Below are 12940 nucleotides of genomic sequence, written 5' to 3' on the forward strand. Positions count from 1 at the left end.
TACCTAAAACCACTAGTAAGTGTAACAATCAAAATGAAAAAAAATCAGATTCCAAATCAATGTCAATTTGTTATTTTTAAAAATTTTCAGACTCCAGATATGCAGTGGAGCTATGATGTCAAAGGAGTTTTGCCTCATTACTCCCCACCCCGGGGCAAATCTGCTCAACCCATCGCTGGCCCTCATCCTGACCCTCGAATGAGGGGCGATAAAATGAATTATATCCGAGAGAACCTGAGACTAACCACTACAGCCGTATCCTCCCCGATCAAGGGGGCTCCCTTACTGACTAGATCCATGAAACTCTGATGTTGGTTTTGAGACTAAATTGAACTTTTCAACAACAAAAAGAAAACCTTTCTTCTTGTTACAGAGGAGTAAAAAAGATGGAAGATCATTCAAATTAACCAAAAATTGCTCCTTTATTTCTTCGTTGTCTGAAGTAAACTGTATATTGAATGAATTGGTTGAGGTCAAAGGTCAAAGGAACTGAGATTTATCCTTGACTTTTGACCTTCTGTTGCCCATAATATCTTTTTCAGAGACTGAAGTATTACATAGGTTACGATTTTAACTGTTTATGATGTTTATTGAAAATGTTATATGCGCTATCAAGGTCATGACAAATCAATGTGCTATTGTAAAAGTATTTCTATACAGGGTTTTTCCGTCCATTGTGTATTGTTATCCCAAGTGCAACAATGCTAAAGATGTAGTTTTCTAAGTCCAATTTTCCAGATGTGTACAAAAGAATTTATTTATTTTTTATATGTTTTATGTATAAAATAATTATATTATTATATACCTGATCTGCATTTCTGTGATTTCTGCAAAACTGTTTGTTGTTTTTGTAACGAATTTGTGAAAGTCGTTTAGGAGGAAGGTTGTACTATGCACTTAATTTTATTGTGTTTTAATTGTACATAACAGCATCCACTAAAAAGAAAACACCTGAAAAAATCCAAACAAACTCTGATCATTCCATCTGAAATGATGATACCAAAGTGTCAAAAACCAGGAGTTTGCCAAATACCCTACACGTCTGCTTTTGCTGTGGAATAATGACTGTGATAATTAAGTCAATCTGATTTATTATTTTTTTTGTTGAAGACAAATTTTTCACTGTACTTATATTACATGTATATTGATATTTATTGTCAAATAAACTTCTTTCAGTAAAATCATTAATTATTGTCTATATTTGGAATTGTGGGTATACATGTACATTTACATCTCCTGTACATTTCTTAAGAAAACAGATTGTAATTCATAGTTCTGTAGAAACTAACAGGACTGAAATCTTCACGATCAAGTTCTAACCAGTTTATCAATCGCCCTAAACCTTCAGCAACCTTAGAAAAATCATGGATTGTACGAATTAATCGTGATGATGTCAGACCCAAATCCGCATATACATGCAATAACAATTGGGCTTTTTTTTATCCAATGTACTGATAATTTACATACTTTTACTTACTCTTTACAATAAATTCACACATTTTTAAAAAGAAATATGTAAATATAAACAATAAAATACTTTCTTTGATGACCCATGTGGGCTATTAAGGTAGTGAAAATTGCAGAAAAGATTATCCCGCAAACTTTGGGTTTTCTATTTTTTTCTGTAATTAACGTCGCTACCTTCATACCCACATGAATCACCAAATAAATCATTTTTTTGTTGAAGTAAAAATGTCTAACTTCTGTTTATTACGGTAACTAACTTTTGATGAATAAAAAAAACCTTTGATAAAATATAATAGAGACGATCTTGTTCTATTCCTTGTAAATTAACCACTGTACACACATGCAATACAAATGCGATTGCAATGCAAGCTTTTTTGAATACTCAATTGTTTATCTACAGAAGTCAATGTCTATGTACTGTATATGACTGACTGGCAGTTAAGATGGTATGGGACACCTGTCAACATTCATGTGGATAAAAGATCACAATAATCAAAATACTTTCAATGTTTTAGACGTTTCAAATTTCACAACATTTAACCCCCAAAAAAGTAAAAATTATAAAATTCGAACTCGGGACTTATTATAGGAATTATTTATAATGTGAATCCACAAAACTCAACAGATTCCACGTTGAATATTTCCCATTGATATTGTACTCAAACAAACACTCAATCCAATACTCATTGTAAGGGTTTATTTTTATCCAGAGAGATCTTAATATTTGATACAAGGATACCGGTACATGTATTTCATATTGATGGAAAGATCTAGCATAAGTTATCTCTGATACATCTCAAAATAAAGTGCAACAACCTCATTTTATACATCATATGTTTCTATGGTAGAAAACAGAGTGTCTTTAAAATACTCCAACAAATTACCAGTGCACAGGTGTGATTCAGCTATCAGCAACTCAAAACTTCATCATAACAAATTTGTCAGCAGTGATGCACATAAATCAATGCTTCAATAAAAATTCATGGGTGACAATAACAAAACAAATATGTATAAAGAAACATACATTATGACATATCTCTCATTGCTTCCAACTTCCCAGATTTCCATCATACGAACAATCAATGATCTCTTCACATACCCCTCCGACAGACCTTGTGAAGGGAAGGCTCAGATGGGTTCATATACATGTTGGGAGGCTTTATCAGGTTCATATACATGTTGGGAGGCTTATCAGGTTCATATACATGCCATATTTTGCCATATGATTTTGTCATGCATGACTTTTTTCATAATTCAGTTTTATACATATCCTACTGATCATTTCTGATCTTGATGTTGGTTCTGATAAAAAAAAAAATACAGTGTTATCGTAACAAATAAAATTCAACAATTCTAAAAATCAGTCAAAACATTTTATAACAGTGAACACAAGTGAAGTCAAATCACCCAAGTAACATAATTAGCCACAAATATGTCTAGCAAAGTTATGCAGAAAAAGAAGAACAAAGCAAAAGGTTGCCAAAGGAAGAGCCTTCAACATCATTTAAATCTCCTACAGAATCTAGCCATGACCTTTAACCTTCAAAATATTGTGGTCATGTCAATCTGCAATTGAAATCACTACAAAATTAAGTCCATAAAAACGGCTTTCGCTTATTACTTTCGCCTATTACATTTGATGTTTTAAAACGCAATACTGTAAACCAACTTTATGACGACTCTACTTTCTGATTAGTATATAGTATATTGTATACAGGGTTATTTTTGCCCTTTTTCACTTCCAAACGGTTTCGCCCAGTCTTGAATTAGCCCAGACAAAGTTGTGAATAAGATGGATTGACACATAGGAATTCGCCCAGTCTTTAATTCGCCTGCTTACAAGGACGAAAGAGGCGGAAAAAAACCGGGGCGAATACTTCCCTGTATACAGTATTGGTTCACCCCGACTACTGATCAGCAGTGGCCTCTTTCAGTAAGAAAAATAAAAACAAGATATCATGTTAGAGATTTGGTCTACTTAAAGAAATATGACAAGCCTCTGGTTACCACCAACCCTGCAAAATTGTCTATCACTTTAATATAAATTGGTTTACAGCAAGTCTTTACAAAAATTAAGTGTCTGTGAATCATGGCTCATTCATAAGTACAAAATTAAAAATACATGTACATAAGGCAGATTCTGAAACCAATACAATTATCACCCATGTTTCAAATTTTTTTTTCTATCTTCAAACACAGATCAATAGAAGTCATTCATGTACAACCAAGTTACAACAATTCTCAAACAAGACCCTTTTACAAAAAGCTTTTGGAGTGAACCTTATTTCTTGCAACAGTCCATTCAGCATTTCCAGCACACCATATTTTGTGGACTTTTGTAACAACAATTATATTACGGCATCAAGCCATTACCTGTACTGTCAAAGAATTTACACTGCAACATAAATTCAGCTCAAAAATATTTTGTGCAAATGAAATATCATTAACAAGAGATAAAGAGCTCGATATGTACAATAAGAAATCCAGCATGATGTCTCCTTCTTGTTATTTTCTACTCGCTGTCGAATCTGATGGAATACACATTGGTATCGATGGCTCCTCCTGCGTAACTTCCCCTCTTTTTCTTGGTCTTTTCATGCCTGAATGATTTGCCCTGTGTATACTTGAGGTCACGGTTGGCTCTCTCCCCCCAGGAACCTGAAGCTCCCCTCTACAAAAGTTCACCAAGCATTCAGCTTCATTCACAAAATATAATGATACAAGCACTGTGCAACAAGATAAAAAGAAAATAACAATTGGATGGTTTATATATTTCTTGACTTGTATTACTGTATACAGCACTTACCTTAGCTTCGAATGAATTGTCCGCCACCCTTGGATCCACCGCAATTTTTTCAGCCTGCACTCTCCTAAAGGGGGTGTTGGTGCTTTTCTACAAAAAATCAATCAATTAAACTTAATTGTTGTAGAAATGACTCCAGCAGTGATATTGTTTCTTAATTAAAAGACCGTTACATCTACTTAATCAACTATGGAGTCAAAGTTCAAAGCCTGAATAATGGAGACATGGAATTTGTGTAACCTTTTTATCACTATTAGGGGTATTATTCGCCTTGGTCATTTTCGCAGACCCTGTATCGGTCTTTTGTTTTGAAGAATTATCAGAATTCTCCTCCTACAAAAAAAGAGAAAATGCCAAAGAGCATTAAACATGGTGTCAAATTTAATTCTTTGACTTTCTGAAAAATAAGTGATATATAATAGGTAAAGAGTACATACTAAAATCATCAAATCCCCATTGCAATATTTTTCAAAATAAACAAGTATTCAACATGTTCAAAGCTAATAATATCTTAATTAAAAGTATTAAAGTATGCAGAGGAAATAAAAACAAAAATGTTTTTTCATCAAAAGTCACAGTAACAGGTAATTGTTTTCTTCAAACTTGTTCATTTCCCATTGCCAGACAGTCAAACATTACATTATTAATTTACACTTACCATCCTTTACAACATATTCATAAATATCAAAACAAGGAACTATGTGATTTCAAACGTAAGCCCACAAACCACACCAGGAAAAAAATATCATGAATGAGAACTGTGTGTGTCATTGTTGGTTTGAATTAAATACGGATTAAAAAAAATTCCTTTGAGATGATCTAGATAACTAAAATTGATAATATGATTCTCTTAAAATTGATACCAAAAAATTAGCAGTACATTGTACTGAGTATCTATTCATTTCTTGAGAAAATAATCCAATTATTCACAATTATAAGTAAAGTATTTCAAAAGATTTCTCACAAATGTTCATAGGTGTCGTGAAAAAATAATTATATCTGCATTAAATTAGTTTATGTTTAAAAGATGAAACTTTTACATATCTAAACAATATTATAAAATGTATTGTTGCAAAGATAACACAGTAATTACTGTAAAAGTGGCTATTTAATACGCTGGTGGTTAAGTACGTGTTTTCTCTAGTCAAACAATATGTGTGGGTATTAAAAACAGGGATGCGCGATTTACAGCTACTGTTACCATACATTTGGGGGTATTTTATGTGGTTTTAAGCTTACCATGTAACTAGTCTAAATTTCCCCCGCATGTAATAACCACTTTTACAGTACATGGTCATTGTTATGTCATGTTTTTGAAGTTAAGCAGTAAGACACTGTATAGCATCATCTGGTCATATTACAGTTTGCTTTTTGTCAATGTCAAAACCCACAGAGATTGTAACAATGTAAGTAAAATACCTCCTCCTCATGTTCTTACCTTGTTAGAGGTGTACACTCCCGAATCATCATCTGATCCAAATCCATTCACGACACCATTCATAATGGGGGTGGAGGTCGTGGGAGCCTTGGATTTGCTCTTGCTTGCTGGAGTTTTCTTTTTAGAATCCCCCTCCGAATCATTCGAGTCTGAAGAACTAGAGTCACTACTGGAACTGTCTGCCTTTTTCTTTGCATTCACGGCTTTGCCGCTGGTGCCTGCTCCAGCTTTGGAAGTTTTTTTAGGTTGCTTTTCATCCTCGTCAGACGAATCTGAGGAATCACTACTAGAACTGTCTTGTTTCACTTTAGGCGTGGCTTGACTTGAGCTGTTGTTCTTTTTGGCAGCACTTGCTGCTTTTGGCGTTACCTTAGGAGTTGTGGGTTTCTTTGTTGCTTCTTCATCTGATGAATCACTACTACTGGAACTAACCTCTTTCTGTTTTTTAGAAGGTGTGGGTTTGGAAGGAGTTTGTTTTTTTACTACCTTGGGAGTGTTTGATTTTTTGCTAGGTTCTTCGTCTGATGAATCTGATGAGTCACTGCTAGAACTCTCTGCTTTCTTCTTTGCAGGTGTTGATTTACCAGGGGTGCCTGCTTTTGGTGTTACTGCTTTCTTTGCAGGTTCCTCATCTGATGAATCGGATGAATCGCTGCTAGAACTTTCGTCCTTCTTTTTCTGTGCTGCAGCTTTGGTTACAGCAGGCTTTGCAGTTGACTTGGGTGTTGCGGTTTTCTTTGTAGGTTCCTCATCAGATGAATCAGAGGAACTGCTTGAACTTTCCGCCTTCTTTTTCTGTGCTGCACCTTTGGTTACACCAGGCTTTGCAGTTGATTTGGGTGTTGCGGTTTTTTTTGTAGGTTCCTCATCAGATGAATCAGAGGAACTGCTTGAACTTTCAGCCTTCTTTTTCTGTGTTGCAGCTTTGCTTGCAGCAGGCTTAGCAGCTGATTTGGGTGTTGCAGTTTTCTTAGCAGGTTCTTCATCAGATGAATCAGAGGAATCACTGCTGGAACTCTCTGCTTTCTTCTTCTGTGTGACTGGTTTAGTTGCAGCAGGTTTAGAAGCTGATTTCGGTGTTGCGGTTTTCTTTGCAGGCTCTTCGTCAGAAGAATCAGAAGAGTCACTGCTAGAACTCTCAGCTTTCTTCTTTGCAGGTGTTGATTTACCAGAGGTGCTTACTTTAGGTGTCACTGCTTTCTTAGCAGGTTCTTCATCGGATGAATCAGATGATTCGCTGCTAGAACTCTCAGCTTTCTTCTTTGCAGGTGTTGTTATTTTAGTTGCAGCAGGCTTAGCAGCTGATTTGAGTGTTGCAGTTTTCTTAGCAGGTTCCTCATCAGAAGAATCAGATGAATCACTGCTAGAACTCTCAGCTTTCTTCTTTGCAGGTGTTGTCATTTTAGTTGCAGCAGGCTTAGCAACTGATTTGGGAGTCGCTGCTTTCTTTGCAGGTTCCTCATCTGATGAATCTGAAGAGTCGCTGCTAGAACTCTCAGCTTTCTTCTTTGCAGGTGTTGTCATTTTAGTTGCAGCAGGCTTAGCAGCTGATTTGGGAGTCACTGCTTTCTTTGCAGGTTCCTCATCTGATGAATCTGAAGAATCACTGCTAGAACTCTCAGCTTTCTTCTTCTGTGTTACAGGTTTAGTTGCAGCAGGCTTAGCAGCTGATTTGGGAGTTGCAGTTTTCTTAGCAGGTTCCTCATCAGAGGAATCTGAAGAATCACTGCTGGAACTCTCAGCTTTCTTCTTCTGTGTAACTGGTTTAGCAGCTGATTTGGGTGTTGCAATTTTCTTAGCTGGTCCTTCATCAGATGAATCTGACGAATCACTGCTGGAACTTTCAGCTTTTTTCTTCTGTGTTACAGGTTTAGTTGCAGCAGGCTTAGCAGCTGATTTGGGAGTTGCAGTTTTCTTAGCAGGCTCCTCATCAGATGAATCAGAGGAACTGCTTGAGCTGTCAGCCTTCTTCTTTGGAGTTGCTTTTCCATTTATTTTAGCACCTACTTTGGGTGTTGCAGTTTTTGCTTTTTGTTCTTCTTCTGAAGAATCTGAAGAATCAGAGCTTGAACTGCTTGATGCTTTCTTTACTGGAGTTTTCTTGTTCTGGTCTTGTTTCCGTCCATTTTTTGTACCGCATTTACTTTTGTTCGTTGAAGATGGTGGAGGTACTGCATTGTATGATGTATTGCTCTTAGATTCTTTCTTTTCGTCTTCTGAATCTGATGAACTACTCGAATCACTGGTCTTCTTTACTGCCTTTTTTACAGGTGATTTCTTTGCTTTAGGTTTAACATCTTCAACATCAGAGCTTTCTGAGTCTGAATCAGAATCAGATGTTCCGCTTCCTACTTTGGACGCTTTAGCTTTCTTAGTGCCTTTTATGCCTGCTGTTTTTGCTTGTGGCATTGTTTTCGTCTTTTTCCCTGGTTTAGCATCAGAATCTGATGAGTCACTTTCTCGAACCCTTTTAGTTTGTTTGGGTGCATCATCATCAGAATCACTAAAATTAACAAAGAAAGATATTAATCATTTCACATAGATCCATCATGTTGTTCCAAATTAGCTGATTTCTAATGACTTGGGATTTGTGCAACTTCAGTGATGGGCAATTGGACTAAAAACCATAATCGATTATCGGAAATAATCGGACACATGTAATCCATTAATAATCGATTATAATCGGAATTATCATAATTGTTAAAAGTGCATTATTATAAATATAGCAGAGTTACAACTAATAACTTCTGTATTGATTGCTTCCTTTGATCACAGTTAAATAAATCTAAATTTCAAGTAACGAAATTTAGTTTATAATGTCTCCAAAAAAGAATGTTTTAAAATCTAATGAAATTACTTTTAACATCACCACCAACACTCTCTATGGAGTTCTTAAAACTAGGGGCGTTTAGGTAACTATTTCAATATCCTATAATCTTCTGCAGTTTTTAAAAATTATTTATTTGAAATAACAAAACACTTCATAACTATAAAAATCTGTAAGTGTATTTGAATATTGAAAAGAAAGAGTATTTTTCAGTATTTTTCCAGACATGCAATTTTTACACTGTCTGTGACTTGCTATCCAACTTGATTTCTGTTTGAGGGTTTTTTTTTTAATTTGTAGAAAATAAAAAACTCCCAGATATCTGACAATGTAACTCCTGAGGATGGATAATCAACCCGATCTCCTTTATTTCTCTGAAAATTGTTACTGTTACCATTCACACTATCAACTACCGCCATTTTGTTTTGAAATGCAGATAATAAAATCTGAACCAAAAACTGGCCAAATTCCGGATGTTTTTTTTTTGGTTAACGATGTCGGCGACTGTTATTTTGAAATCGATTAGCAGCATCAGGGGTTTCAGAACTGTGGTAGAGTGTTATTTTTAATTTGTTTTTATTTAAATGATTAAATAGCAAATGCAACCAATAATTTCTACAATTCGCGTTTTGAATATCCGCGATGATTTTCCGTAATTAATAGCGAGCGCAGCTCGCCGGCACGCAGCGCCGGCGCGAAGCGAGCTCTACCGGCAAGGCGTGTGTGAATAGAAAATTCGGACTAGTTGCACATTCATTCAACGGATTTTTTTGGCGTCAGTAAATCGGACCAGTAATGCATCGTTTTAATCGTCCCAGTAGTTCCCTGTAAACATGGCAATTTTATCACTTCACACTCTCACGAGAATCAGCAAGACAAATTTAGACAGTAAAAACAATAACGATGTAAGCGATATACAGTCAATGTTACCTCTAAAGTTCACCTCAGTACACTTTCAATCAAAAATAATCGTGTGACGTCACAAATGTTTACACATTGATCCGATATATTTTTTCGGAGTCAGTAAATTTTGACCCACAATTCATAGTACCAATGGTTTCCAACCTCACGTTCCAACATCACGTTCTCCCGAGAATCAAAGTAAAACCTTTGAAAAGCTTATAAGATGTGTAATTTTAAGAACATCATGCTTTTTAAGTAAATAAAACAGTATACTTCGCATACTTTTATTCCTAAGGGGAGTTTTAAAGAGTAAGACGACACTTAACCAACGTCAGCTTTGACGTCACAATAAGCACTGATAAGGGGAAATTACTCTAATTGAAGTTATTGTAAATCTGCTGAAATGACCAAAATCCTCTTAAAATCTTGCAAAGGCTAAGATAAAGAACAACTGACGAATAAGGACATTTCTTCAGATACAGGAAACAGTTGTAAATTGCACTAATTTGGATGAATGCTCACAAATATTTTATTCACTATAAAATTTCCTGAAACGTAACGTTATACGTAGCAGCGCCTTTTTTTAAAGGGGGTGGGTGGGTGGATGGCAGCCTCATCCAAAAAATCTTTGCAAGCAAAAGAAAAATAAATCATGAAAATTCTAATCCTTCAGCTCTTTAGCAGTTCAATGGTTTCTTTATTTTCACCGCAGGGGGGGGGGGGGGGGGGGGGGGGGGACAACACCATGTTCTTTTAACATGATAAGCAAATATTTTTAAGCGTAAATTAAAAATAAAATTAAACATTTATTATTTTTTTTTAAGTGGAGGGGCAAATCCATGGTAAGTCGATTTTCTATGTATAAATTGACAAAAATAAAAAAATTTTTAGCATGGGGGGAGCTCTATGATGAATCAAGTTTTATATGTAAGTTTAAGAAAAAATGTCTGCTGCAAAAAAAAAAGGGGGAAATCAATCAATCAATCATAATCACAATCACTTTAAAAGAGGAGATGCAGTGCAATGAATATTTATATATTAAAATCTTTATTATTTAACAACATTGTATCTGAGATTAAACTATTGTTCTACTTATAAATAAATAAATTATAACAAATCTTATAAACGATGAATAATGAAAATTTACTGAAAAATAGGTATGTTTTATTTTTTGGCATTCAAATTTCACGTTGTTAATTTTATTTTATTAATTTATTATAATTCATTGTTTGATCACATGCTGTGCTCGCCCCAACGGTCGCACCGTAAAACATATTAAAAGCATACAATAGTTTTGGTTTTCTTTTACTTATTCATTAAAGTCCTGAGGCTAGTTATTGAAATCCTTGATTTTCAGTGGTTGAGGGAGATTCCCGCCAAGTTCTTGGTACTGGTCAGTGAGAGCGAGAAATATTTTCAGCCAGTTGTGAGGTCAATCTTGGTTCCTGGGTTATTTGACTTTATATATATACATTAATTAATTACGAAAGACTCCAGGACATTGACTGTAAGTTGACTTCTTTTTCATACTAATTCTTTATTTTCCATTAATTAATCTGTTTTTTACCTTTAATGTAATTTAAATGCAATATACTGAGTTTCACTTAGTAGTGATCAAATTGAACTTTGTTTGAATCAAAGTACATGTATATGAAGTTTGTATATCGGTTTTATATGTTTATTAATAGGGCTATTGGCCATTCAGTATTTTCACCCATTAATCGGGCCATATACCTAATTGGAACCCTGATCCATAATCAGGTATACATGTATAGAAATATGTATCATATTTATTATGCATAAGAGCTGTATAACTCTTATGATTCTTTTGCATAATTTACTCAGTATATATTGTCAACTTTTAAAGAAATTAATTCATGTATAATTCTATGAAAATGTCATTGTATTAATATAATATGTTTATTGTTATAATGAATGCTTATACGCTATTGTTGACCTTTTACAGGGTTCATAATGAAATTAAAATAAATCCATCGAACCTGAGACGTGGAGTTTTCATTTATTTAAAGAAAACGCTACTACAGAATGATAGATAATCGATCATCGGCGACAATCGTTTCATCACTATGCAACTTACCTTGATGAATCATCCGAAGACGACTCTTTCTTCGCTTTCTTAACTGCAGGAGATCCGTTGGAATTTATCAGTTTTCTCTTCTCTCCTAACCTGAAAGATTAAAATGAGTCTTAAAAATATATACACAATATGTTTATTTCACAATCAGGTTGGTACTATACCATGGTGAAAATTATAACATATATAATCTTGCCTTTAGGCTCCCTAAATAAATGCAATACATAAAACAACACTGAAAAAATATATTTCATCAAAATAACCGATATTTACTCAGATTTTATCAAATTAGCCCATGTCATTCGTCATGAATCAGGATGGGGAATACTGTATGTGTGCACTATTGAATAAAATCAAAATCTTACTTTTCAGCAGACCACTGTCCATATATTTGTTGAAGCTTTGGTGAATCTTGTGGAGGTGGTTTCTGGAAAAGGAATGCGCGTGTTAAATTATCAATTGCAACATACACGTGTACAGGGTCAAAACACGTGCTTTTGTTTTGGTGTGTTTAACAAGCTCTTAACGTAAAGAAACGATATCATCACACATTGTTATCAATTAAAACATACCGTTTTTAACTTTTTCTTGAAACTCTCGGCAACATCTTGACAATATTCTTTCAAAAAATCGTAAACTAACGGGAAAAGTGCCTTGGAGTTGTTTTCACCACTTGATGCCATTTTTCAAGCGCGGAAGAGACACTGAAATCTGAGTGGTGTGAACGCTTAGAGTAAAAAATTCCGGTTACTCTTACTAACTTTGAAAAGCCTGTTGTTTAAAATATACAAATAATTTCTCAGCAAATTTATAAGTTTACATTTTTTCCAGTATATTTTGAGTTTACTAAGTTATTCCTAATTTATTTTAAAAAAAATCAATTTTATCGATACATAAAAGAAATCCAAAAAAAGAGGTCTTTATTTTACCAAATTGGTCTTTTCCCGCCATAAAGTGTTCATGGGATCTCAGTGCGGCAAATTTTAATTTAATTAATCCAAAATCAATGCTTATATCTCAGAGAATAGATGGTATGGCTGTTCCAGGGTATGGAATCGTTTTTCAACCGGTTTTGGAATGGGCGTCCAAGAAAAAGAAAATACCGAAATCAATCAAAGATTCAAGACATTGTGGTCCCGTAAGATTCCTGTGTACATAAATTTCTTTATGCTCGATCGAGATCTTTCATATTGTGAAATTCATAAAATAATGATCGATCTTGTATTTACATCAGAGACATGGGTATTTATATCTCTGATTTATATACAAGGTGCATTTTTTATTGCATTAGATATCACTGAATAAACAATATTATCGAATCACGCGATTCACACTAAAGTCATTTAAAGACTGAATTGCGTTTTGTGCACAAGCGCTTGAGGCTCTACCCCCCCCCCCCTCCCATTT

The 12940-nt window shown here is 34.6% G+C and overlaps 2 protein-coding genes across 5 annotated transcripts in view; one reads left to right on the forward strand and one right to left on the reverse strand.

Annotated features, from left to right (window-relative positions):
- The window catches only part of LOC128183541 (cilia and flagella-associated protein 47-like), a 29169-nt gene extending 27981 nt beyond the window's left edge, over nt 1-1188 (forward strand). For all 3 annotated transcript variants that reach the window (XM_052852593.1, XM_052852595.1, XM_052852594.1), the window contains one exon: nt 91-1188. In XM_052852593.1, the coding sequence (XP_052708553.1) occupies nt 91-309 (219 nt within the window). In that variant the 3' untranslated portion in view covers nt 310-1188. The remainder of the gene's footprint in view (nt 1-90) is intronic.
- A 961-nt stretch (nt 1189-2149) lies between these two features.
- Nucleotides 2150-12249, reverse strand: LOC128184114 (nucleolar and coiled-body phosphoprotein 1-like). 2 transcript variants are annotated; one of them, XM_052853459.1, is made up of 7 exons: nt 12106-12249; nt 11899-11960; nt 11537-11626; nt 5709-8211; nt 4511-4603; nt 4274-4360; nt 2150-4138 (listed from the first exon to the last, which is right to left on the reverse strand). In XM_052853459.1, the coding sequence occupies exons 1-7, from the start codon at nt 12214-12216 to the stop codon at nt 3980-3982; spliced, it is 3105 nt and encodes a 1034-aa protein (XP_052709419.1). In that variant the 5' UTR covers nt 12217-12249; the 3' UTR covers nt 2150-3979. The 2 variants fall into 2 exon arrangements, with proteins under 2 accessions (XP_052709419.1, XP_052709420.1); XM_052853460.1 differs by lacking the exon at nt 4511-4603 and having other exon boundaries at nt 12106-12244.
- Between the last annotated feature and the right edge of the window lie 691 nt (nt 12250-12940).

Source organism: Crassostrea angulata, chromosome 5, assembly GCF_025612915.1.
Source record: "Crassostrea angulata isolate pt1a10 chromosome 5, ASM2561291v2, whole genome shotgun sequence".
Taxonomy (NCBI): Eukaryota; Metazoa; Mollusca; class Bivalvia; order Ostreida; family Ostreidae; genus Magallana; species Magallana angulata.